Source organism: Sminthopsis crassicaudata, chromosome 5 (genome assembly GCF_048593235.1).
Source record: "Sminthopsis crassicaudata isolate SCR6 chromosome 5, ASM4859323v1, whole genome shotgun sequence".
Lineage (NCBI taxonomy): Eukaryota > Metazoa > Chordata > Mammalia > Dasyuromorphia > Dasyuridae > Sminthopsis > Sminthopsis crassicaudata.
Window position 1 is genome coordinate 12,276,228 of NC_133621.1, and position 26,981 is coordinate 12,303,208.

Genomic DNA, 26,981 nt, shown 5'->3' on the forward strand with positions numbered 1-26,981 from the left:
TCAACTGAATCAACATTTGTTAAGAGCCTACTCTGTGCTAGGCACAATGCTAAGCACTACCAACTGTATATATTTGGTATGTTTTCTTTATTTAGCTAAATTTATGATTTTTTTTTGGAATTTTTAATTTTTAAAATGTTGGGGAAAGTTTAGCAAGGAACTTATCATTGCAAAATCATAAGCATAACATGTAAAAACTGATATTTAGTTTTTAGTTTACCTTGAACAAATTTGACACAGCGATTGAAGAGAAACACTGGGCATATAGGTTAAGGCAGCATTGTAACACAATAAAAGGAATGTCAACACTTCAAATCTAAAGAGAAAATAAAAAAGATTTCACAAAATGTCAATAATTCCACTGTAATAATAAGAATAGTTAGCATTTATACAGTGTTTTACATCTGTGTTCAAAACTAAAAGGAAAGAGCAGAATAGTATACAAATACTACATTGAAACTCTTCAAAATTCATGCTAACTTTCTGAAGAGAATGAACAATATGACCATTTTTTAAATTAATTTTTTCCAGTTGAATTCTGAAACAAAAGCCACAATGATTTAAGATGAATTTTCCCTTACAATTAATGTTCACATTTAAATTCATCAAATTAATAGCATGACAAATTGTAAGTGCGACATAAAATAATTTTTTGATTTTTATACAACAAATTCTATTGCTTAATCTTACTTATTCTGAGCTGTTAACATCTCTCTTTGAGGATGAGGTCCACTGTAAACAACTTTTGATAAACCATGCTGGCATAAAGCACTCTCTGTCAGAGCCATGGAACCAATGCTGGAAGGCTAAAGAAAAAAATAAATCTGAATAAAGCAATCATAACAAGTGTCATTAAAGAAAAAGAATGTAATAGGCATATCGGTATTGAAAATAAGCACATAGTTTAATAATCAGTCTTTTACTTTTAAATCTTCTTTGATATTGACTAATAAAAAAACAAACTATAAGATAAAAATTCCAGGTTGATAAAATTTGATTGCTTCAAAATATAAAACTATCAACTTGACAAAAGGTGAGAGAAGATCAAAAAAGGCATATAGAGTGTGAGCTATTCTTAAGCTTTGGCTCATCTGTGGGACGGTATGACACCTTTGTGACAAACATGCCATCCATGCCTGAGGCATTCTCCTAAAGGCCAGAAGACTCATTGGTGCTATACTAAGGACTCTCCTTAGCTTCCAGCCATTCAAAACTCTTCCAATCTGTCTCAATGCACTATCATCTCACCCATATTCACTCATGTTTTCTGAAAGGTGAGTATCATAAAGACAGATTTTATAAAATATTCCACTAAAAATATGGGGCAGCTCTCCCAGTCTCCTGACTCACCCCCAACATAGGTTATTCTGCTGTGACCTGTTCAGAAAATCTTGCTAGCCCTTTATTGCAACTCCTTTGCTTTGATGTTCCCTATCTCTGAATAGTTTGTTATAGAATTTGGCAAGGAATTAAAGTCAGTCTCCCTGTGCTTATCTGTGACTCATGGGAAAGAAGAGGATGTTCCCAAATTGGAAGGCCAATGTTCCAACCAAAGGGACAATGTCTGCCTTTTTCTCAGTCTGCAGTCTCTCTCCAGTTGCCTATGATCTTTCCTATATCCCATTTATATCACATTTAAATATATAAATTAAATATATCACATTTGCCAGTACTGGGTAAGCTAAGGTGGGCTAGCTGATTTGAACTCAATAAGGGAAAACTCTTGGCTGTCGGCTCCCTCCCAGTCACTTTGCCCATCTTTTCCAGTGACAGAGTCTCCTCTCTGGCATTGGTCAGCACTGTTTCATTCACACTCTCTCTTTCCAATGAGGGATGGCGGCTATGGTTGCTGCTGCTGCTGCTGTTTTGGATGTTTAGCTTTCCTCCCCTCCCTCAGATCATCCTGATCTTTGTACTCCTCATGATGTTCATGATTATTATGTACAGCTTTTTAAAATCTAAATTGGTTGTGTTCAATTCATATTAATCTCTTTAGATAAGTAACAATCTTTTTTTTCTGAGTGGAACTGTTTCCTTTTTTTTAAGGTCTTCAGAATTTAATTCTTAAGAACTTCCCATTCACTCTACACTGACTTTCCCCATAGAATTTTGACCCTAGCATTCTATGTATCCTAATCACTTTGAGATCTACTTTACTAAAATTCAGGGGGTACGTCACCCTGTTTTCAAATTTCTTTTCCTACTCTATTAAAAGTTCTAAGAAGGAGTAGTCACTTTCCTCCAGGATTTCCATCATTTCTACCTCCAACAGGTAATCCCTCCTGACTGATAAGAATCAGATCCAAAATAGAATTTCACTTGGCTGGTTCCTCAAATTTCTGAAAGAGATGACTTCCAGTTGGAGGCTTTCTGAAGACAACATTTCTCTCAATAGGTAGACTTTTAATAGTAACGATGACAATTCTAAGCATAAAACATAAAGAATTGCTAGAGCAAAGGCACAGAGGCCAAATAAACACATGGCCCATTCATAAACTGATAAGTAATTTGGTTTCTTTGAGGTGGAGAATATGTTTGAGGGAGATGTAGAATAGAGTTGGAAGGACAATTGGAACGATATCACATAGAGCCTTCAGTACCAGGCTAAATCAAGAACTCTGGGCAGAAGCCATCATACATCTGTGAGCAAGAGATGACAGAAGCATGTCTGGGTACAGAAAGAGGTGATCAGTGAGCAGACACACAGAAGAGATTGGGAGAAGGAGACACCTACACTTGGAAAGCATTTAACTCTGGGCAAAGCCCAAACATCAGGGCCCTTCCTAGCGTGCCAACCCTGGTGAGTCCCTCTTTTCTGCCCTATCCTGGTCATAACAATGGAATGGAAAACTTCAAAGGCCAGAAGCACTATATTAACTTGAATCAAAGTCACTTACTTCATGATAAATTGATGGCTTAGATAAAGATGGGATTGTAAAACTCAACACTTTGTTATGTCCCTGTTTGTCAACTATTTCCTATAGAAAAGAAGAGAAAAAAAAGATATGTAAATTAAAGTCTATAAGACAAATATACAGATACAGATACATATAATTTCTACTTTCTTAGTCTAAATAATTAAAATTATCTAAAAACGTAAAATGCCTTTCCACTCATTGAACCAGAAAAATAAAGCTGTTAAGAACTTGCATGTATATACATGCTTTCTTTAAGCATCAGAAATAATCACTTGATTTGTTTAAATTTTCCTGATTTAATACATGTAACATGTTTAGTTGTTTTCCCCCCTTAAATTGGTTAAAATAAAGTAGCTAATAAACAAATTAGAGAAACCTGACAAGCTAATCACCTGCCTTGAAAAGTAACCTACATTCCTTTAAAGGAAGGCAATAGATTGGAAGCCTTCTTAATTTCCTTACAAATAACATAACTGTAGAAAACCAAAACCGCAAAATTTAATCTGCTCAAATAATTCATGCAAAATTCAGAAGTAATCCAGAGTTTAAGGAATCTGGGAAAGTGTGCTACAATATGTAAAGAATTCGTAAATATTCACTTCCCTAGAAAGAATCTCAAATACCCACAACTCATGGATATTTTATTTGTGAACAAAAAAGGGGAAAGACAAAAATCACAATAGAAAGTCAAAGGCTTCACAGATGGAAATATCCAGTTACCCTCTAACCCTTTAACACCTGATGTGCTTTTTTCTTCTAATGATGCACACTTGTATAGCTTCCCATCATAGGCAGTTTTCATCCATTTTGTTTAATACATCTTCACAAAGGATGTCTCCAATGTGCAGGAATCACAGATTGTGAGGGGTAGAAGGGACTTCCAAGAGCTTTCAAGGCTCCCAACATGTTGCTTGAAGAGTCCAGTGAGGACACATAGCCCAAACATCGAGAGGAGGTGTCCAGGAGTCTCAGTTCTTAGCAGGCCTCTGCAGCCAGATTGCTTAGCGTGCTACTGCCAGAGGACAAGCAGAACAAGTTGAAGGCTTCTTCTAAGTGATAAACCAGACTTTCCTGGGTCAAGCATCCCCAGCTCCTTCAAAAGATCTTCATTTGGCAAAAAAAAAATCAAGGTTCATTTCCATCTTCTGGTCTCTTTCTAGTTTATCAATGATATTTCTCAAATGCGACGTGCAGCTAGGGCAGGGCAGGGCAGGGCACAGCAGCTGCTCTCTGGCCAGTGCTCTCCTTAGTCCAGTCTCTGAAGGGAAGCTTCTCAAGGCAACCTGGAATCACCTTTGCTTTTTTGGCTTCCCAACACACAACTGATTCATACTGAGTTTAAGTCCACCAAAGTCCAGGCTCATTGTCTTCCTTTAGGGCCCAGCTCCTGCTAAGATATTGATGCTGATATTAAACATCCTGAAGCCCACAACCTCCTCTTCTATTCTACTAGAGTCACAAACAGGGACAGTCACCCCTTACACCTGCCTATTACCTACAAGTGTTTTACTTCCATAGCCAAAAGTTCTGACATTTCTCAAACTGATCACAACCTCTGATCATCCGTTTCTCCCTACATCTTACCTCTCTGCAGCCTCATCATGACCCCACTCATTTGACCCCACTCATTTCACAACCTCAGAGTTTTTCTGGAGGTTATCCCCCCTGCCAATCTTGACCCTAGAGTTATTCCTATGTCTTATATTTTCAAATACCTTGTCCCCTTATTCTATCATCACTCATACTTTGCCAAAACCCAAACTTGGGTTTCTTCCACCAGTTGTCTCCTTTATGCTACTTCCATGCTACTGAACTAAAGATGCTATAAAGGAGATGACTGGATCTAATCCTAACTTTGCTAGACATTCTTAACTAGATCCTCCTCAAAAAGCAAAGCTATCCTTTTACTCCTAACTGATTCTCCATCCCATCGCTCCAACAGGCCATTCCAAACCTTTTATTCCTTCTCAAACCTCTCATACATCCAATTTTTTGACCCTATAATCTGACAACCTTGATTATACTGAGAAAATAAAGATCATTCATAGTGAGCTACTTTCTTCTGCCTTTTTTATCTTACAATCTCCTGACATCATCCCTCATTCTCTGTACTTCACTATAATACCCTTCTTGACAAAGCCAATATCTATAAGTGCCCTCAATGCCCTCTCCTTCATTTTTCCAATAGTTTGTCTTTTCCCTCTCTCACCATATGCTAGATTATTTCCTGCTGCGTACAAATAAATATATCTAAATTTTCATCTTTAAAAAAAGATCTTGATTGAATTCTCCCATTCCCCTCAAGCTATCATTCTGTATTTCTCAACCAAGATCCTAGAGGAAAAAACAAAACTGCCTCCACTCTTGCCACCACTTCCATTCTTCTCACTACCTCCTGGTACTTTTCAATCTGATTTCTGTATTACTTATATATTATATACTTATATATTACTTGGTAGCCAGAATGGCCTTTTCTCAGTTCATCCTTCTTGATTGCTTTGCTGGTCACTCCTCTTGCATCATCTCTCCTCTACACCTTTCCTGTCTATTCCTCTTGCTAGAAGATTCTCCCTATTTACCTCTACCTTCTGGCTCCAATCCTGCATCTTATAAGAAGCTCTTCCTGGTCTCCACCAAGGCGAGTACTTTCTTCTAATGTTACTTCCAAATGATTCCATACATCATATATACCCCACATTAGAGTGTGAATTCTTTTGGATGCTCATCAGTTGGAGAATGGCTGACTACGTTATGGGATATTATTGTCCTGTAAGAAACGACCAGGAAGATGATTTCAAAGAGACCTGGAAAGATTTACATGAACTGATGCTAAGTGAAATGAGCAGAACCAGGAGATCATTGTACATGGCAACAACAAGATTACACAATGATCAATTCTGATCTCTTCTCAAAAATGAGATGACTCAGGTCAGTTCCAATGATCTTATGATGAAGAGAGACAAGAGAGAGGACTATGGGAACTGAGTGTGGATCACACAGAATTCTTTTTATTGTTGTTTGCTTGCATTTTGTTTTCTTTCTCATTTTTTTTCCTTTTTGATCTGATTTTTCATGTGCAGCATGAAACTGTGGAAATATATATAGAAGAATTGCACATGTTTAACATATATTGAATTACTTGCCATTTAGGGGAGTGGGCAGGGAGAAGGGAGGGGAAAATTTTGGAACACAATGTTTTGCAAAGGTGAATGTTAAAACTTATCCATGCATATGGTTTGAAAATAAAAGCTTTAATAAATTTTTTTTTTTTAAAAGAATGAGAACTTTTTGAGGTTATGGATAATTTTTGTTTTTCTTTTCACACATTTAGTCTTCCATTTCATGCAGGGCCATAATCTTATCTCTATCTAGCCATTGGACTCTAAAGGAGAAAGGGGACAGGAGACCTAACACAGCCTCCCTGACTTCAGTCCAATTTACTTGCATATCATGGCATCACTTCCCTGATGTCCTGGTCCACTTTAAGAATGAAAGACAAACAACAGTCTTACACTTAGTAGAGAGCTCCTAGGATATAGTAAACACTAAATAAACACTTGTTGATTTTGCAACTCTATTTCCTGCTCAGCTATAACTTTAGTGTCTTTTGTACCAGCTCTTGCTCATAGCAAACATGCTAAGGGTGGGTGCTGTCCAAGGCTCTATTCTGGGCCTTTTGTTGCTCATTTCCTTAGTACCAGGAGTTGCATGATCAGCTCAAGGGCAATGACTCCCAGCTATGTCGAACTGCTGCCAGTCTCCCTCCAAAGCTTGAGTCCCACATTACCATCTGCCTTTAGCACCTTTCGAACATCTCCAACTCGGCACGTCCAAAACAAAGTTATTCTTTCTCCCTAGAACTTAGTCTTTTGGAAATGTCTTCAGTTCCATCAAGGGCTCTGATCTCCTAGGCTCAGGGTTATCCCATCACCTCAGCTATCTAATCAGTTGTTAACATCTCCTCATCTCTCTTTGGCAGCTAGCCTTTCTCTCTCTTCTCGGCCGAAACCCTGGAAAAGGTTCTCTACAGCTGCGACACCCACTCTCTTTCACTCACTTTGCTTCTGCCTTCTGACTGAGTCACCCCAGCTAGAGATGCTCTTGTCAAAGGTAATTCTGACTTCTTAGTGACCAGGCTTGGGGTTCTTTCTTGAGCCTCATCCTTCTTGACCGTCTGAAGCATGTGATGCTGAGCTTCTCATCCCCTCCTTCCTCCTCACTGTCCCACCACCACAGTGGTGCCCTCTCAGTTTCCTCCGATGTGGGGCTCTGTCTAAGGCACACTTTCCTTCTTGACTCTGCTCCTTCTTTTGGTTGAACCACCAGAAGACTCCTAGATCTTGATCTCCATTTCTCTCTTCCCTGATGCCTGCTGAGTCCCAAAAGAAGCTAAGGAGAAGAAGCAGAAACCAGCTGGGCCCAGAGCCCCATGACTGAGGAAGAGCAAGGGCAGACGGGTGGCACAGACTCCCATTCAGTATAACTGCAATTAGGTTCATGTTTTGAGACTATCAGCCAATGGAAATTCATGGAAGTCTATGGACAATTTACCACCACTGCACTTCTCCCTGCGGAAGCAAAGGGGACTGAGGGCCTTCCAAATACCAATAGCTTACAATTTGCATTAGAACATTAAGTTTCAATGTGCACAGAAAGGAAAAAGCAAAAGATGAGTGGAAACTAATTCTTGCATGTAATAGAAAGTGAAACAAAAGAAAGTCTTTGATATGTTCATGTAAATAAAGCTGCTCTCAAAACAAGAAGGAAAAGATGGACACCAAACTCAGAGAAAAAGGGAGCCGTAGGGAGCAGGAATGGCCACAGACTTTGCAGGTGGGCTGTCCCCATCATACAAACCAAGTTGTAAACGCCTAAAAGGAGAGCTTCGACACAGCCCGTGCTCTGCCGCTTCCAGGCAGTGGACATGGTCAGGTAGCACCACATCAGCTCCGGGAGAAACTGCAGAGTGAAGAGGAGGAGCTTCTTCTCTCCGCTTCTGTAGAACTCAAAGAGCTGGTGACACACAGGTTCGAGTAACTGAGGAGAAAGAGGAGCGTGGTCAGGGACAGTCAAAGCTAACAGATTGAGTGACAGAACAAAGAACTTTCCCCACTGGAGTAAGATCCCACAAGAAAAAGGGGGACACCTAGAAGCAGACCCTGGAGAATTTTCATGACAAAAGCAAAGACCAGACCGCCAGGACTTTTCCCTTTTTTCTGTAGAAAAGTATCCAGCACTCCCCTTCGAAAATAAAACAAAACAAAATGAGACCACAAAGTCCATAATTACTCTCTTAAGCCACTGAAACACCCAAGTCCTCAGTGAATGCAGGCTGAAGGGGAGCACCCCCACCTATGGGCTGGGCCCCCCAGGTCTTGGATACTCTGTGGGTTGGTGACCCTAAACTTCGCCAGCCCTTAACACAGTACTTACCTGTCAGATAGACCAGCACAGAATAAAGACACTGCTAATGGTGGGTCAACAAACCCAGTTAGTCCATTCCAAGTCAGTCAGATACAACATAAGTGTATTAAGCACTTATTGTATGCTCAGCACAGTGCTAACCATGGAGGATATAAAAAGGATCAAAAATGATCTGCCCTCAAAAAGCTTCACATTCAGATAAGGAACTATCATGTAAATAGGCACATTCAAGATACCTAGAGAGTAGTTGAAAGGAAATCTGAGAAGAGAAGGTCCCAGCAACTAGGGGAAGGCCTACAACCAAAGGGCAGATTTGAACTGAGTATCAAAAGAAGCCAGAGTAACTATGATACAGCATAGAAACCAAGAACAGATAGGGAGTGACAGCAAGAACAAGGAAGAACATCTATAAACGTTAATTTAACTATTTGTACTTGATATATGCAATCATTGCCTAACGACTTCATATCCTACTCTAAACTAGACATGTTGATGTTCATCTTAGAAAATAAATCCAAATTGACTAAGAAGACAAGAAAAGGTAATGATACATGTTGGAGAGAAAACTGGTTCTTTAATACACTGCTGGTGGAGTTGTGAATTCATCCAGCTCTTCTGGAAAGCAACTTGGAATTATGTCCAAAGGGCTATCAAAATGTACATACTTTTTGATCCAGCAGTCTCTCTTCTGGGCCTGTATCCCAAAGAGATCATAAAAGAAGGAAAAGGTACCTGTGCAAAAATGTTTGTAAGCAACCCTTTTTATACTGTAAAAAAACTGGAAATTGAGTGTTTGACCATCAGCTGGAGAATAGCTGAATAAGTTATGGCATATCAAAGTTATGAAATATTATTGTTTTATAAGAAATGATCAGCAGGACAATTTCAGATAGGCCTGGAAAAACTTACACGAACTAATGCTAAATGAAGTGAGTAGAACCAGGAGAACATTGTACACAGTGACAACAAGATTATGTGATGATCAGTTCTGTACATGTCATAGACTTGTCATGAACAGTCACGAGCTGTTTATATAACAGTTTATACTGTTTATCATTACTTGAATGGAAAATAGGTAAGATGATCAAGGACTCTATTAAGTGTTTTTTATTGCCTTTGGTCATATGTGCCTCTGTGACCTTTTTGTTTCCAGTCAAAAGCTGTTTCAATTCCAGTCATTTAGTTTGGACTTTACTTCTCACCTAAGTGATTATTTATAAACCTGAAAATTATTTGCATATGTGCTAGACTCTTTACAATTATCTCATTTGATCATCATAGTAACCCTGGGAAGTAGTACTGTTTTTATCTCCATTTTACAGATTTTCCTAAACTGAGGCTTACAGGGGTTAAGTGATTTGCCCAGAGTCCCACATCTGGGAAACATCTGAGGCTACACTGGAACTCAGGATTTCCTTGTTAGGTTCTTACTCATTATCTCATTAGCACTTAGTAAGAACCTAACATTTCCTGACCCCAGGCTCAGCTCTATCCACTGAACCACCCAGATGATCTCTAGACAGTTTCATTAAAAGTACATTTTTCCTCATTTTAACATCATTGATCAAAAGCTGAATGAAAATTAGGAGGCCATTTCCTTCTCCCTTTTCATTTTATAGATGAGGAAGTAGAGACCCACTGTTTTCAACAGTGAGATTGTTCAGGCCAATTACAATGGACTTGAGATGGAGAGAAACATTTGCTTTCAGAGACAGAAAACTATGGGAATTGAATGTGGATCAAAGCACAGTATTTTTACCTTTGTTGTTGTTGTTTATTTGCTTATTTTTTTTCTTTCTCATTTTTTTCTCTTTGATCTGATTTTTCTTGCATGTTTAACCTATATTGGATTACTTGCTATCTAGAGGAGGGGAGAACTGGGGAAGATGGGAGAAAAATTTGGAGCACAAAGTTTTACAAGGGTGGATGTTGAAAACTATCTTTGCATATATTTAGAAAAATAAAAAGCTATTATTATTTTAGAAAAGAAAAGAAATCCCAAAATATAAGGAAATTATGGATAAAGAAAAGGATGACTACCAGAAGAACTAAGAACAGTATGAGTCTCTTAGGGAGAGAAAAGGATTCTCAGGTTAGATATTTAGAGCTTTCAGGGTCAAGGCTAGCCCAGAGCTCCTCTTGTCCAATCCCTTCAGTTTTAAATGAAGCAAGGCCCTGGGAGGCCAAGTGATTTGCCCAAGTCCTTTCCACTGTTGTAATCTCCCAAAGCTTTTGACTAGAGACAAAAAGGTCACAGAGGCACATATGACCAAAGGCAATAAAAAACACTTAATAGAGTTCTTGATCATCTTACCTATTTTCCATTCAAGTAACGATAAACAGAATAAACTGTTATATAAACCGTTCATGACTGTTCATGACAAGTCTATGACATGTACTAACAATGGTTGCAGGGAATGAAATTCTACAAAGAATTTAACAAGATTCTAAGTCCCCATACATATACCCTGATACTCAGGGAGACTTTAATTCTAAGTACAAGTGATGATGTCTAAAAAGATGCTGAAAAATAATCAGGGGCATCTAATCGCAAAAAGCTCAGAGTCTGTCCTTCCAGATAGCTCCTGTTGAATGTTTTCAGGAGAGTCTGGGCAGCACAACAGATGAGAAAAGTGGGAAAGCAGCAAAAGCCTAAACAACCCCCACAAAAGAATCTCAGAGAGGGGGAGGGGTTCTGAGTACCAAATAAGAAAACACCAGTCATGGTCAATGCATCAGTCTGGTTTGATTCATTGTATTGTCACAAAGGAATGTTACAGTGCCCTGTCAGCATGGAGTATGACAATGACATTTTTAAAAATGAGGCAGCATGGTAAAGTGGAGGTTCTTGGCTCTCTGCTCTAGAGCCTGGGTTCCAATCTCTCTCTAGGAACTTTGGGTAAGCCACTCCCTATGAGTGAGTCTCTACTTCCTCATCTATAAAATGAAAAGGGAGAAGGAAATGGCCTCCAAATTTTCATCCACCTTTTGATCAATGATGTTAAAATGAGGAAAAAAATGTACTTTTAATGAAACTGTCTAGATACCAACTGGGTGGTTCAATGGATAGAGCTGAGCCTGGGGTCAGGAAATTCTGAGTTCCAATGTAGCCTCAGATGTTTCCCAGATGTGGGACTCTGGGCAAATGACTTAACCCCTATAAGCCTCACTTTAGGAAAATCTGTAAAATGGAGATAAAAACAGTACCTACTTCCCAGGGTTACTATGATGATCAAATGAGATAATAATTGTAAAGGGTCTAGCATATATGCAAATAATTTTCAGGTTTATAAATAATCACTTAGGCGAGAAGTAAAGTCCAAATTAAATGACTGGAATTGAAACAGAAAGAAGAGAATGGAGGGGCTTTGTCCCTGCCTCTGATGTGGCCAAATGCAGCTGGGGCTGGCTGCAGCCTCGGAAAAGAACACACAGTCAGAGCCACACTCAGTCACAGGATTGTCAAGCATTCCTTAAGCACCTACTATGGAACAGGAACATGCTAGGGGCTAAGAAGGCAGACAAAGATGAGCCAATCCTTGCCTGAAAGGAGTCTTTGGATGAGAGAAAAAGCCAGCAAAGGGAATCAAGTAAGATTCTCTTCAAAAGTTAAATTTTATCAGCTTCTAAACAAAGTCAGTTTAAAAACTGACCCCAATGCACAACATTATGGACACAACTTGCTAAAGAAATCCAATTACCTACCTCACTTTGTGGTTCTTGGATAACTTTATATAAAGATGAAACCAAAGCACTCTTATCTTTCAAATTTCTGGCATAGTCTGATATAGATGTTTCTGGTAGTGTCTAGAAACAAAACAAAAGCACATTTGAATCGATGATATCACCCTGTTATTTCCATGGTCAGTATTGATGTAAATCAACTGAGTGATAAAAATAATCTAAATGCCACCAGCAGTCAACTTTTATGTTCACTTAGGCAACTAAAGTGAGAAGAGAAGATTAATAATAGTATACAACATGGAAAGCTGCAAGTTCTATTATTTTTATTTTTATTGAAGTTTATTTTCAAAACATATTCAAGGAGAATTTTTCAACATTGGTCCTTGAAAAACCTTATGTTCCAATTTCCCCTCCTTCCTCCCACCTTTTTCCCTGGATGGTATATAATCCAATATATGTTAAACATGGTAAAATATATATGTTAAATCCAATATAGGCATACATATTTATATAATATTCTTGCTGCACAAGAAAAATCAGATCAAAAGGTTAAAAAAAAAAGAGAGAGAAAAAGAAAATAAAATTCAAGCAAACCACAACAAAAAGAGTGAAAATGTTATGTTGTGATCCACCCTCATTTCCCACAGTCTTCTCTCCGGGTGTAGATGGCTCTCATCATTATGAGATCATTGGGACTGGCTTGAATTATCTCATTAGTTCTATTATTTTAAACTAAAGAGATTCAACTGCTATAATTCGTGGTATTCAATTTCGGATAATTTTATAAACATAAAAGTTAAAACTTCAGTTTATCGATACAACTAATATACTTAGATTGTCATATATAAGAAAACTTAAGCTTAAATTCAACGAAAATATCAGATTCTATTTTAGAGAGAATAAACATTACAATACTTATGTCAATTACTCTTCTACTATCAAATATACAGACTGCTTAATAAATCAGATTGTTCATTTCAGTTGTGCACAGATCTTTGTGATCTCATTTGAGCTTTTCTTGGCAAAAATACTGGAATGGTTTCTTACTTCCTCCTGCAGATCATTTTACAAATGCAGAAATTGAGTCAAGCAGGGTTAAGTGACTTGCTCAGGGTCACACAGCTAGGAAGTATCAGAATCCCTCTGAATCTAGTCCTGGCATTCTATCCACTTTGCCATCTAGTCTCAAGGCAACTTCAAAGCAGGAAAACGTCCTTCTGTCACTAGCACATCTTTGATAGAGCTATGAAATGGCATAACCAAGTGGCTAAAATTTCACTCAAAGAGGCTATCAATAAGAAAAAAGTCCTCATATAATCTAAAATATTTATAGCAGCATTTTTTGTGATAGTGAAGAACCGGAAACAAAGTTTGATTATCCCTAGAATGGAGAATGACTAGCTAAATTGTGTTAGATGAATGAAATGGAAGATGATTGTACTATAAAAATGTATGTGATGAATACAAAGAATCCCGGAAAGAACTCTATGAACTGATGCAGAGGTGATCAGAACAAACAAACAAACAAACAAACAAAAACCAATCTACAACAATGTAAATGGAAAGAAAAAAAATCACAAGTAAATGGAATACAATTATGTTCCTTCAGGGAAGACTAAACTAGAATATTCTTTATTTTTCTAAATTTTAATAATATTTTATTTTTTCAATTATATGTTTAAGATAGTTTTCAACATTCATTTCTGTAAGATATTGAGTTCTAAATTCTTTTTTCTCCTTCCTTTCCTCACCTCCTCCTTCTCCAGACAGCAAGCAGTATGATATATATACAATCATTTTAAACATATTTACATATGAATCATGTTGGGGGGGAAAATCAAGACTAAAAGGAAAAACCACAAGAATAAAACATCCCCCCCCAAAAAAAAGTGAAAATAGTATCTGCATTAATTCTCCTAAGTTCTTTTTTTTTTACAGGTAGATGGTATTTTCTGTAAAGGACCATGCCTAAGTGAAAGGACAAGTCAATTCTCTGAGAGCCTCCACAGCTGTGAATTATTAAAACTTGAAGGAGTTAGAAAGCAGCCTTTGCAGATGTTCCTTGTGGATTGGGAATGAAATAAATTGTAGGTAAGAGGAGAGAGGTCAGAGAACGCAAGTGCCTCTCAGTCTCTTTGTATCATCATCATCATCCTCTCACATGAAGAGGTTCATTAAACAGGTCTGAATTAGACCTTCAGCAGCCACTGGCAGGTGGCTTCTGTAACACAACAATTTTCCATTCAAGGACTATTGGAATTATCTTGTATCACTGTATTACTGAGAAGAGCTCATTCTATCATAGTTGATCACCACACAATCTTGATGTTACCGTTTATAATGTTCTCTTGATTCTGCTCACTTCAAGCAGCATCAGTTCATGTAAGTTCATGATGTTCAGTCTCTTCATTATCTCTTACAGAACAACAGTATTCCATTAACATTATTTGATGGAAAACCACTCAATTTCTAATTCCTTGTCACAACAACAACAACAAAAAAGCTGTTACAAACATTTATGGGTCCTTTCCCCTTTTTTATGATTTCTTTGGTATACAGTCCCAGGAACAACACTGCTGCATCAAAGGCTATGCACAATTTGATAGCCTTTTGGGCACTGTTCCATATTGCTCTGCAGAATGGCTGGATCAGTTCACAACTCTACTAACAATGATTAGTGTCCCAGTTTTCCCACATCCCCTCCAAATTATTATCATCTTAGCCAATCTGTGAGATGTGTGATAGTAACTCAGAGTTGGTTTATTTGCATTTCTGTAATTAATAGTGATTTAGAACATTTTTTCATGACTAGAGATGGCTTTAATTTCTTCATCTGAAAATTGTTCATATCCTTTGACCATTATTATTTGAGGAATGACTTTTCTTATAAATTTGACTCAGCTCTTTATATATTTTAGAAATGAGGCCTTTATCAGAAACACCCAAGTTAGAAATATTTTTAATAGTTATTCTGAAACACTACCTGTAGCATATCCCCTTTCTTGATACTGCATTGACGGGTTTAATCTAATTGAGAAATTAAATGTCCACACAGAGATAGATGAAATGACACAGCTGGGAATTTTGTTATAAAGATATCCAATTCATTTCTCATTAAAGGTAAATAGAACAAGAACTTGGTCAAGGAAACTATAAGTATCTACTTTCAAAAGATGATTTAGAAATCCTTTTTTTCACATAACAAAATCAATTCCTGTCTCCCATTCCTAAGACAGGCATTTCTTTACCTGAATGCTAAGTAAATGTGAATTAGTTAAGGACCTTCTGCCTTTCTCCAAAGAAAAGAAAATTGTTTGTTCTGATACCATTTACATAAAGACAAATTAGGACATTCGTCAATATTTCAAAAGCATGTAACAAAAGATCTCTAGGCAACATTCCATTTAAGTCATTTGATCAACGGTAACCTAATAAAGGAGGAATTTATATAAAAGGAAATGGTTATCAAAAAACAAAACCAGAATGGTTGGATCAGTTCAACCAAAGTTGGAAGCCTCAGTTTTTGATCCTTGAGCCTAAAAATGTATCTAATTTAAAACTACCGAGAAAAAAAAAAAAAACCTGTTACCAATCATAATCAGATTTAAAAAAAAAACTATAAAACTAATTAAGAGTAAACCAAACAAGGGTTACACAAAAATTCAAAAAATTCTGTTTGTAAAAAACAGAAAAGATCTTGAAATTAAATTACTTTCTGAAAAAAGTCAAAGTTATAATTTCTGGGAAATATTTTTAGCCCAGAATTTATTATCATTAATAACAGGAAAAGTACTCTAAAACAGATAAATGAATACAGTCAATACTTCCAGATTTCTTTCCTAATTCTGTTATTAATTGACTTTATGAATATGGAAAAAAGATGCTATGAAAAATGAGAAAAGATGCCTGCCCTGATTATATGGTTTTCAGAATAATGAAAATCTTAAAATGTCATTACATTTAAACATTATAATAATGATATTATAAAACTTTAAAGCAATAAAGCATACCAAAATTTGTTTCACCAAGTAATCATTATCAACTATCTAATAGGAGCAAAGCTCTACCCAGAGATAGTGGCCTTTCATACGAAAGAGGTACTTATCAAGATTCAGAAAGCCCAATCAGAAACCTAAAAGTAATGATGGAAAACCATGCTGTAGAAATTATTGCTTGGCAAGATCTGAAAAAGAAGCCAGATGCTCCACAGAAGCATCATTTGGCAGATGGTTAAGAAGCAGACTTAGAATTAATTGCAAGGATGGGGGGGGAGGTGGTAGGGGGCATGGTGCAAAGGGTATAGAAAAGAGGCATATGGTAAAGACTGAACAACAACCAAAAAAAAAAAAAAATCCTTGTCAATCAATCACATATATGATAGGGCAAGATTGTTGAGTCTTGCCATATCATCAGCCACCAAGAAACAAGGACAAATTAGAGGGACGAAAACAAGTTAGATGAAATTATACAGTGCATTCAAAAAAGCACAAGCTAATCTGAAAGACAATAATTTAAAAATAGATTTTCAAAAAGCAATCACTTTACAAGCTGGAAATGAAATACAAAAACAAATTATGAAGCCCTATTTATATAAAAATTTCACTCGCTCATGCTGTGAATGCTTAATGGTTTTCCCATTAAGATAATCTATACTTTTTGAGCTGTTTTCATGAAATGGAAATGTTTCGGTAGTGATCCATCTACTCTAGCCCTTCAGAGATCCTCCTTGAAACTAAAGGCATGCCTTACCAAAACAGCGACTGACACAAGTCTCGTGGTACTGAACAGGAAAATGGAATCCTTTACACTTATTAGCACCAGAACTCCATGGCTCATTAGCACTACACTTGTCCCAACTAAGCTACCCAGTTCAAGATGTCCCTATCATAGGACCCTGGAGGGTAAATGCTCCAATCAAAGGCTATGTTTTTTTTTTTTGTTTTGTTTTGTTTTTGTTTTTTGTTCTAAGGCTAACAAACGGTCTTTCTTGACAGCCATGGGCAAAATCCTTTTTTTTTGCCCCACCCTCTTTCCCATATCCTTCCCTCTGGCACCTGATTCTGTTCTACATATTCTTTTTCATCTTAGACTTCTTCCTATTAAAGTTTTGCCATTTTCTTACAAACATGGCCTATCTGGAAACTAACTGTATCCTTTGCTACCATCTCCTGAACTGGGAACATCTGCTCTTGTGCTCCCCAAGATACTTGACCAGGAGGAATAAACTTATTCCTTGCTCCCCATCGCTATTAACAGACTTCTCCCCGTACTATGATCATTAGCAACTTCTCTTGTAAGACTCGCTCCATCTCACTCAGAGTCAATCAATATGAAGTGCCTACTAAGTGCCAGGCACCATATTAAATGCTAAGAATATAAAAAGAGACAAAGATTGTCCCTCATTTGGAGAAGAGGATCCATCCATCTGTCCATATCACCCCATCCAATCAACAAGGGTCCCCATCACTCTCCCTCCTTTGTCCAGAAGCTCAGTCTTCTCCCTTGACTTCTGCCCACTTTAAACAAGAAGTAAGTCCTCGTTATGTGTCAAGTACTGGACCTGTCCTAGAGGAATTCATAGTTTATCACGGGAAAATCAAGGACACCGTCTATACACAAGATACCCAAAGTACAGACAAGGTAACTGGGCGAGGAGAGGTTCTAGAGCTATGCTTTTGAGGAGGGGAGAAGGGGGGAGGCCAGGAAAAGGCACAGGCTGGGAGGGGAACAGAGAAGATTCGAGCAGTGTTGAAGAAAGCCTGGGACCCGGCTGTTAGGGTGAGAGGCAGCCAGAGTAAAGCCTGAGGTGGGGGAAAGGAGGAGGAGAAGGAGGAGGAGGGAGGAGGGAGGAGAGGAAGAAGAGAGGAAGGGGGTGGAGGGAAGAACAAAGGAGGGGGAAGGTCAGAGGCTAGGTTTTGCCTCAAATTTGTATCCCCAGTGTTCACAGCTAAGTGCCCCAAAATGATGACCAATTGATTGATGTCGATTAATAACTGAAGAACTACTCAATATATTTGATCGAATTTTTCTCTTAGAACTTTGGGATTCTCACAAACATCCTTAATAAGATAAAATCTATTAAAAAAATACTAGAGCAAAGCAGTAGTTCATGACCCCATGTGGGGTCACATACCAATGTGGGGGCTGCAAAATTATGATTTATTATCAGTAAATGTTTGATTTGTTTACCTTGTACATGTACTATATACCCAAGGTGGCGTAAAATTTCTCTGACAAAAAAAGATTGAAAGAGGAACAAATTTAAGAAGCCCTATACTGATTATTACCAGTGGCCAGCAACTAATGGCATCACTGCCAAGGCCCACAAGATTCTGGGGGCCATTTACTATGCAAGTCCAATTTCTCTTGTCCTGACAAAATGGAATTAAAGTATAATTTATATGTGTAATCCTTTCTGACAAACCATGATGAAATTAAAGTCTGATTTTAACATTTTGCAGCACTGATAATGAAGTGAATTTAATTTTCATGACTCTCTTCTTAAAATTATCAAAAAATGAATGGCTTTTTACTTTCCTTAAAGCATCAGTAAGAATTTCTTCCTCTCCCCCTTTCTTTTACCTCAGTTTCTTCTGAGGAAAAAATAAACTGCTAGGTCTAAGGAGAGAAAGAAGAGCTGAAAAAGTAATTCACATCCCCCAGAAGTGTTCACCACAAAATGACCTCAACCTAGAGATAATTGTAGGAACAGCCCTACTGGGCTCCTGGGGCAGAAGAATATTGACATCCATGACCATTTAACTGTCCAAGATTAGGACAGGGCCAGCTCCCTGGAGAAATGAGGTCATGTTGTACAACTGTAGTCAGAGCATATCACAGCCCAAAGTATCCATGAGTATCCATCAAACATAAGTAAGCTCAATAAGAAAAAAGAAAGGATAAAGACTAAAGTAAACCATACTTCAATTTTATATGAGACTTCCATTTTTAACAGCTTATTAATATGCAACAAAAGTCTGGTGTCTATAAAGAGAGAACTTCTAAACTAAAAATGACTGCAAATGCAAAACTTCAAATTCAAATTTATAAAAAAGATGATATATGACTTCTGAAAGGGTATAAATCATCATCATCCATTTGAGTGTGGTTTTAGGTACTCATTATTCACTAGAAAATACCCTGATTCTTTTCCTTGAAACCTTCAAGCCTCCTTATGCCATTCCAGGAAAAGGACATAGCCTGAAGGATGTGAAAGCAGTCCAACTGTGTGCCCTGCAGAATGGAGGGAATTCTGCTTCCTGAGATAAATGAGTACATAATCTTGCTCATTCTGATGATTACAGGCAGATGGGTAGAATCGAAGAAATGAATTATTCCTAGTTTTCAATTATTTGCATTAATGGTTGCTTCTGTTATTATGAAAATAGATGACCGTATTTAAGTTTCTAAGTTTCACCATTGCAATAAACAGGAAAATAGTCTAACTAGGAAGATTCCATTGAGCAGACATAACACTTGCAGGCAATCTGCATCACTTCAGTTACTGCCAAGAACTCATGATTCTGTTACAAATGAAGCATTCCCGAAGTAGAAAATAAATACTAATCATACCTCTAACGCAGAATGCAAATATGTAGACACACATACACATAATATAAAAATAAAGGGAAGGCACATATATGATTTTGCTGAGCAATTAAAAATAGACAAACTTCACTCCAGGATAGTGTATGATGTACTAGACTACCCAACCTAAGCAGGAGCACAGCTCGGGAACTGGAATGAGTCTGTGGTCTTAGCCAAAGACTCAGAGGGTCACCTGCCCAGCCCTGGGGCATGTCTTCCCAGAAATCCTCCAAAGGAGCACCATCCAATGTTGCAGATCCTTGCTCTAGATCTGCAGAACCAAACTCAAATAGAAACAGGGGGATACTAACTCATTAAGATAGATCCCTTCAGATACATTGACTTAGGAAGCCACATATTAGCATATATATGTTTTATTGTATTTTTTATATTGGGGGTCATTGATAGATTACATGTGGGTACCAACAGAAACATGGGCTGCCCATCAATCATCTGTCTGGTAATGACATGTTCGGCCCATTTTCTCCTCTCTCAAATGAGATCCTTCTCCTGTTTTCCATGTGCAGAGTGCTCATGCCTACCATGTACCTCTCCACTGCTCCTTGAGAAACCCTCAATTTTAATTCTTGGGAGACTATAACTTCATGCTTCAAAGACATGTGTCCCTGGAAGATGGAAGCCCAAGATGACCAAACAACTCAGTTTTCTGAAGACAATCCAGCCCAGTCTCTTCCTGCCTCTCAATTCTGGTCCCAGCTCTTTTTCCGACTGCACTATTCATGCAAGATACACAAAGCACTGGATAAATGTTCTAAAGAATATTTATCATGGACTAGACAACAAGACCTCTGCATGCACTGGTGCTTTTCTCTGTGGCTAGAAGTGAGCCAGCCTAATCCCCATAATATGACTTTGCAAACTTTTAGAGCTTCATGCAAACAACACAATGAGTCTGCAAACAGGAGGAAATGGAAAACCTCCCACTTTAGAGGAAATCTCACTTCTGAATACTGTTTGGTTATCCATCATGAAAATGGAAAACATTTCCAAACTGTGTCTCACTTAATATTACTAATTGGAAGATGAACAGTTACTTTTGTTGATATATCTTCCAAGGATTCTTATTTTGGCCCATGCACAAGCTAGAAAAGAACTTAAAAGCTAGAAAAGAGCCTGTTTTGATTTGAATTAGATGGACTTTTTTTTAAAAAATAAGCATAATACTTTAAATTATGTGACTATAAAATTGAAGTTTGCTGTACAAATGAATGAAAAAAGCATTGAATAAATGCTTATTAAATAGTAAGCAATAGAGATATAAATATGAAAGATAGTCCCTGTTCAGAAGGACAGTCCCCAGATATAGCAGAGTGACAGTCCAGAACAGTTTTTGGATCTCAGAAGTTACAAAGGTGGTGATCAAAACAGAGCAACCTAGGCAACGATCATATTGGTTTGATTATAGTTCTCAGAGCAAGAGTATACAGGGGAGGTACAGTAACAGTAAAGAAATGGCAGGCTCTAGATGAGGATGTCTGGTCCCATAGAGGGCACCACAGGGTAGCTTGTGTTTGAAGTCCAATTGATCTCTGAAGGTCCAATTTAGAGCAGATGAAGCAGTGAGGTGGGAGAAAAAACATTTAGAACATTTGCAAAAGCCTACCTGTTCTCTTTTTATGTCTTCATCAACTTTTTTTTTTTTTAAGATGGTAAAAGTGGGCATATGAATTTGTAGTAATTGACATTTTCTTCATTGTCTTTTTGTATAATATTGCATAATATTTGTATAATATTAATATTATATAATTTTGTATGATGTTACGACCTAATATTTTGGGGAATCTTTCACCTCTTTCAAATACCTTAAGAATCAAATTTTTCATAATCTTAACATTATCTTTTCCTGCAGTGAGCTCCTCTGTAAATTTTGAATCTGGCCAGCTGTTCTTCCTAAATTTATTTTCTTCAGGGACATTTTTTGTCCCCTTATATAAGACAGCCAGGATTATGATATAGCATGCACAGTTTTTAATACTAGAGTCACTTATAAATTTATAGGAATCATTCATTTTTCACCTGTTAATCTTCTTTTAGTTTTATCCATAAATGTTCTTGGAACAGCAGCTTAGTTGGAAGTCTATCCCCTGACTTTTCTCCACTGTTTCATCTTATTCTTCTAGTTTTTATTGAGATTTTGTTACTTATATCACTATAGTTATCCTAAATATCCACCCCCCTCCATGAGAGCCATCCTATATGACAAATTGTATTTTTAAGAGAGAAAAATCAGCACAATTGATCAATTCATTTAAAAAGTCTGAAAACATGGGTTCATGTGAAATTCCCTACACAAAAGTGTAGGCTTTTCTCTTCATCGGAGTCCTTGTGATTTTTTAGTAGGTCAGTATTCTCTTCATTTACATTATTGTGGTCACTGTGCAGATTGCTTTTGTAGCTTGGATCACCTCTACATCAGTTCACAGAGATTTTTTTAGGCTTCTTTGTATTCATCACACATTTTTTAAATTAATTTTATAATTATAATTTTTTGACAGTACATATGCATGAGTAATTTTTTTTTTACAACATTATCTCTTGTAGTCATTTTTCCAAATTTTCCCCTCCCTCCCTCTACTTAGCCCTTCCCTAGATGACAGGCAATCCCATACATATTAAATGTGTTACAGGATAACCTAGATACAATATATGTCATCACACATATTTGTTCTTATAGCATAATCATCTTCCTTTCTATCACATGTTATCACAATTTTTCCAGTCATTGTCCCAATCAAGAGTATCAAACTTTGTTTCCAATTCTTCACTATCACAAAAAGTGCTGCTATATATCTTTTGGATGATATAGGGACTTTTTTCTTATTTCCCATCTCTTTGAGATATAAGCCCAGTCAAAGGACATGGATATTTTAGTTACTTTATTTGCATAATTCTAAACTGCTTTCCAAAATGGTTGCACCATTTCACAGCTCCACCAAAGATGCATTAGTGTGCCTATCCTTTGAAAACCTTCGTAATTTGATAGTTTTTTTAAAGTATAAATCAAGTCCAGCATTATTGTCATTTTTATTAAATTGCCACAGCCTACCCATAAATAGTGAATATTCCTCCACCTATTTAGGATGTTCTTTATTTAAGAAGTACTTTGTAACTGAATCTACACCAGTCTTCTAGGTGCTATGGGAGGTGGATCCCCATATAGTTTATGCATTTTGTAGATATTTGTATTACATAGATATTTGGAGCTTCTTGTATGTTCTTATAATTACATAGAAATACTATTGATTTTTGAGGATTTAATTTTTAGCCTGAAACTTTGTTGAATATGGGAGTGGATTATGTGTGTGTTGTGTCCTTTGGTCTGCTAGTACAGCCACAATGCCAGTAGCCTGGAAGGTGATGAGTAAGCATCAGTTCATAAGTTTGATGGGGTATTTTAAAATATGAGTTCTGCATATCCTAGACCACAAAGATAGCTGAAGTTGCTTCAACTTTGGTGCATAATTTCTTTTTTTTGCAAGGCAATTATGGTTAAGTGAGTTGCTCAGGGTCACACAGCTAGTATGTGTTAAGTGTCTGAGCCTAGATTTGAATTCAGGTCCTTCTGACTTCAGGGCCAGTGCTCTATCCACTGTGCCTTCTAGCTGCCCCAGTGCATCATTTCTTTACTGGAGAAGTTTGATATGTTGGAAGTCAGGGAAAAGATCTAGCCCCGTATCTTGTTTCTCACATGACTCAGAAATTGCAATAACCTTCTAATTGGTCTCTCTTCTATAACATTCATTTTTGTAAGATTTTAAGTTCCAAAGTTTTCTCCCTTCCTCCTTTCCCTCCACCCTCCCCAAGACAGCAAACAACTTGACAAAGACTGTATATGTGCAATCATGTTAAACATGGTCTTTCTTCTTCTTGTTTTATGATACTAATCATAACTACCCACCATTCTCTTCCATCTGATTTTAAAACAAATGTATATTCTGAACTGGTATTATCCTCAGCTGACAGATGTTTCCATTTGGCAAAGAGATTAAGCATTTCTTTATTGAGAGTTTCTAGATAATTTTGGTCTACTCTTTATGTCAAGTGGTTCACCCTGGTTAAAGTTCTTTAGGAAATCATGATAATATGTATCGGGCTCATTTTTTTTGGCATCAATAGCTCATTTAAAGCTCAAGACACAGTTTTCAATTAAATGCCTTATCTTCTTAGTCTTAATCTTTCTTCTAACTTGCTTAATGAGTTTGATTTTTTTGCTACCAAAAGTCACAGTTTTTTCTTCATTTTCTACTGACTGTGCTCTTGGACTTCATCGTTCTCTCAAGAAACTCATCATTCTGCAAAACTTTGAAACATCTACCTCTTCCATGATACTTATACCTCCTCCCCTCACTCCCTGACCCATTCTCCATTTAGAAAGGTCACAGGAGTAAATCATCTCCTCATTTTTTCTGCCTCATTAAATTTCTTTGGACTTCATCATGCCTAGTTTCCCTCCCCTGTTACCCACCTTGTTTTTTTTGTGTTGTTTTCTCCCATTAGTTTGTTTCCTCTCTGAAGGAGTAGGACTTCCTTTATATCTCCAGCACCTGGTATAGTACCTGGCACATAGTTAGTGCTTAATAAATGCTTATTGACTACTAGTGACTGTTGACTGACTTCTGAAGATCTGTGTTGCAATCACAGTAATACCTGTCCACAGTTGCTTCCACTCATACACCATTGTGTTTATTACATAGACACAGCAATTACACTTAGTGAACATAGCTTGATGAGAAGGGGATGAAGAGAGTAGTTGCCATATTAAAAGAGGTGAAGTTTAAGTATCAGAGAGAAAGCAGGCAATAGGAAGAAACAGCTACTTCTTTCTATTGGTATAGGGTTAATAACATCACCAGAATATAACTACAGAATTAACCAAACTATAGATGAATACTTTCTTGTCTTTGTTGATTACTTCTAGCATCAGCATAATTCTGTCATGAGTGGGAGAAAAGTGAAGCAAATCAACTTATCTTCAACCAGAAGGGAGGGAAAAACAATTGTTCACAGCAATTTTCTAGGCACTCACTCTCATGATTAGACAGATTCGATTTGCTGACATCACAAGCAAAATGATTAGCATTTTATTTGGAAATGAGCTTTATCTAGTATGTTTATATTATCGAAGAGTGAACATTACCTTGAATTCTGACAACCATTCCTCCACAACCCCTTTTTCTGTCGTCAACATTTTTTCACATCTGTTCAAAGCCTTTCACCTAAAATGAATGGACAAAATTGTTAAAATTGAGTGTTTTTCTTATAGCCAGCTGACAGTAGAAACTGTACAATTTAAGTTATCTAATTCCAATAATTATATCATGTTATGAAACATAAATTATTTAATCTTTATTGACTTCTCAGTAAAAAAAATTTGCCCTGGAGGTTTAATGCCCTTTAATTTCCTGAACTTTTGGCTTTCCTCTACTATTCCCATCTCAGCTGGTGACTATGTCACCTGGCAGGTTTTTTCAAGCAGGTTCCAGGCATGTGTTATTTTCTTATCTGCTTATCTTTTCCACAGTGTCATCAACTATCTTGTCATCTCACTTATACCCCTTTCTAGTCTCTCCATTCCCTCCAGTTTGAGAACCATGACCACATCAACTCTGCCACTAATCCTAGAGAGATAGTATGTCAAACAATTCCCCACATACCCAGGATCTCTTGAACTTTCGATCAATCCTCCAAAACAGGCACTATTTCCTTATGCATGTGGTTTCCCACATTATTAAAATACAAATTAATTTAGAGTAGGTACTATCTTTACTGTAATAATTGTGTTTCCAGAGCTTAGTATAATACTTGGCACACAATAATACTCAAGACAAGTTTTTTCATGCATTCGCTATAGATAGAAGATAATCTTTTTGTAGAGTATTTGTAAAATGTATTTCACTGCCACAAAAGACCAAAATAGTTTCTAAAATAGGTTAAGTTTCATTAGTACTTGGTTCAAAATCAACTTTGGATGAATGTTTTTCTATTTATACATTTGTATTTTCAGTGTTTTCCCTGAACCAATTCCACTAAATTTCCAATTAATTCTGGAATTTTAAATTGTTATCAAGGGAAACACACACACACACACACACACACACACACACACACACACACACAAATGGAAAATGTTAGGATCTTGACAAAAGCATCACAGTCACAATGCATAAACTGATCCCCAAATTTTTCAGTAAGCTTCAGTAATAACAGCTGCATGGCATATTAGACATTTGTTTTCCCTTGATAACAATTTTTGAATTCCAGAATTAATTGGAAATTTAATGAAATTGGTTGGGGAAAACAATGAAAGTACAAATGTATAAAAAGAAAAACATTCATCCAAAGTTGATTTTGAACCAAGTACTAATGAAATTTAACCTATTTTAAAAACAATATTTTAATCTTTTCTGGCAGTGAAATACATTTTACAAATACCCTACAAAAAGACAAAGGACTTCTAGTGCCAGAAGTTATGAGTTATCTTTTGCTCTATATTGGAATCCATCTTCCTATAGACATTGTATATGAGGGACAATGTGGTCCATGATTTGGGGGAGAAGGTCTTGTACTAACTGGGGCACAACCACTGCTAAAGACAGAAGCTCACCCTATGACTGTGTAAGAACGCTAAACACAAGACAGAATTAATGGTAATAACCTCTGATAGCTAGGCGGGCACTTATCAGCAACTACTGCAATAGTTCAGGCATAAAAGTGATGAGGGTCTGTACCAAGATAGGTCTATATCAGAGGAGAGAGAGGGAATACACCAGATATGCTACAAAAGTAACAACAATATTTAGGAGCAAAAAAGAATAAGCAATTGAGGATGATACCTAGGCTGGGAGCCTAGTGACTCAAAAGATGGCCGTGTCCTTGATAGGAACAGGAAAATCAGAAGGAAGAGAAGGTTTGAGGGGAAAGATAATGTACATTTTTGGCAATACTGTGTTTAAGATATATGGGCAACTAGGTGGTACAGTGATAGATCAGAGTTCCTGAAGTCAGGAAGATCTGAATTGAAATCCAGCCTCAGAAACTTACTATGTGATCCTAGGTAAGTCTTTTAAATCCTGATTGTCTCAACTTCCTCATCTATAAAATGGGGACACATTGGAGAAAGAAATAACAAAATAACAGTAATTTTGCCAAAAAAAATTCCACAAATATGAGTCATATAGAGTCAGACACAACTGAACAATAAATGGGATGTTCCATCTGAGATTGCCAATAAGCAGTTGGAGATGTAAAATAGAAGCCTAAAAGAGGTAAGAGTGGATAAATGGATATGGGACTAAGGATAAAGATGATCATTGAATTCACAAGAACTGATGAAATCATGAAACACAG

General features: G+C 37.1%; 1 protein-coding gene across 5 annotated transcripts in view; it reads right to left on the minus strand.

Annotated features, from left to right (window-relative positions):
- The window catches only part of HYCC1 (hyccin PI4KA lipid kinase complex subunit 1), a 94,781-nt gene that overhangs the window by 31,732 nt on the left and 36,068 nt on the right, over positions 1–26,981 (minus strand). For 3 of the 5 annotated variants that reach the window (XM_074269780.1, XM_074269776.1, XM_074269777.1), the window contains exons 2-7: positions 24,772–24,850; positions 12,048–12,149; positions 7,776–7,955; positions 2,898–2,978; positions 691–806; positions 221–316 (exon numbers count right to left, since the gene is read on the minus strand). In XM_074269780.1, coding sequence (XP_074125881.1) covers positions 221–316; positions 691–806; positions 2,898–2,978; positions 7,776–7,955; positions 12,048–12,149; positions 24,772–24,822 — 626 coding nt within the window. In that variant the 5' untranslated portion in view covers positions 24,823–24,850. Of the gene's footprint in view, positions 1–220; positions 317–690; positions 807–2,897; positions 2,979–7,771; positions 7,956–12,047; positions 12,150–24,771; positions 24,851–26,981 lie in introns of all 5 variants that reach the window. The other 2 variants (XM_074269781.1, XM_074269778.1) reach the window with 2 other exon arrangements.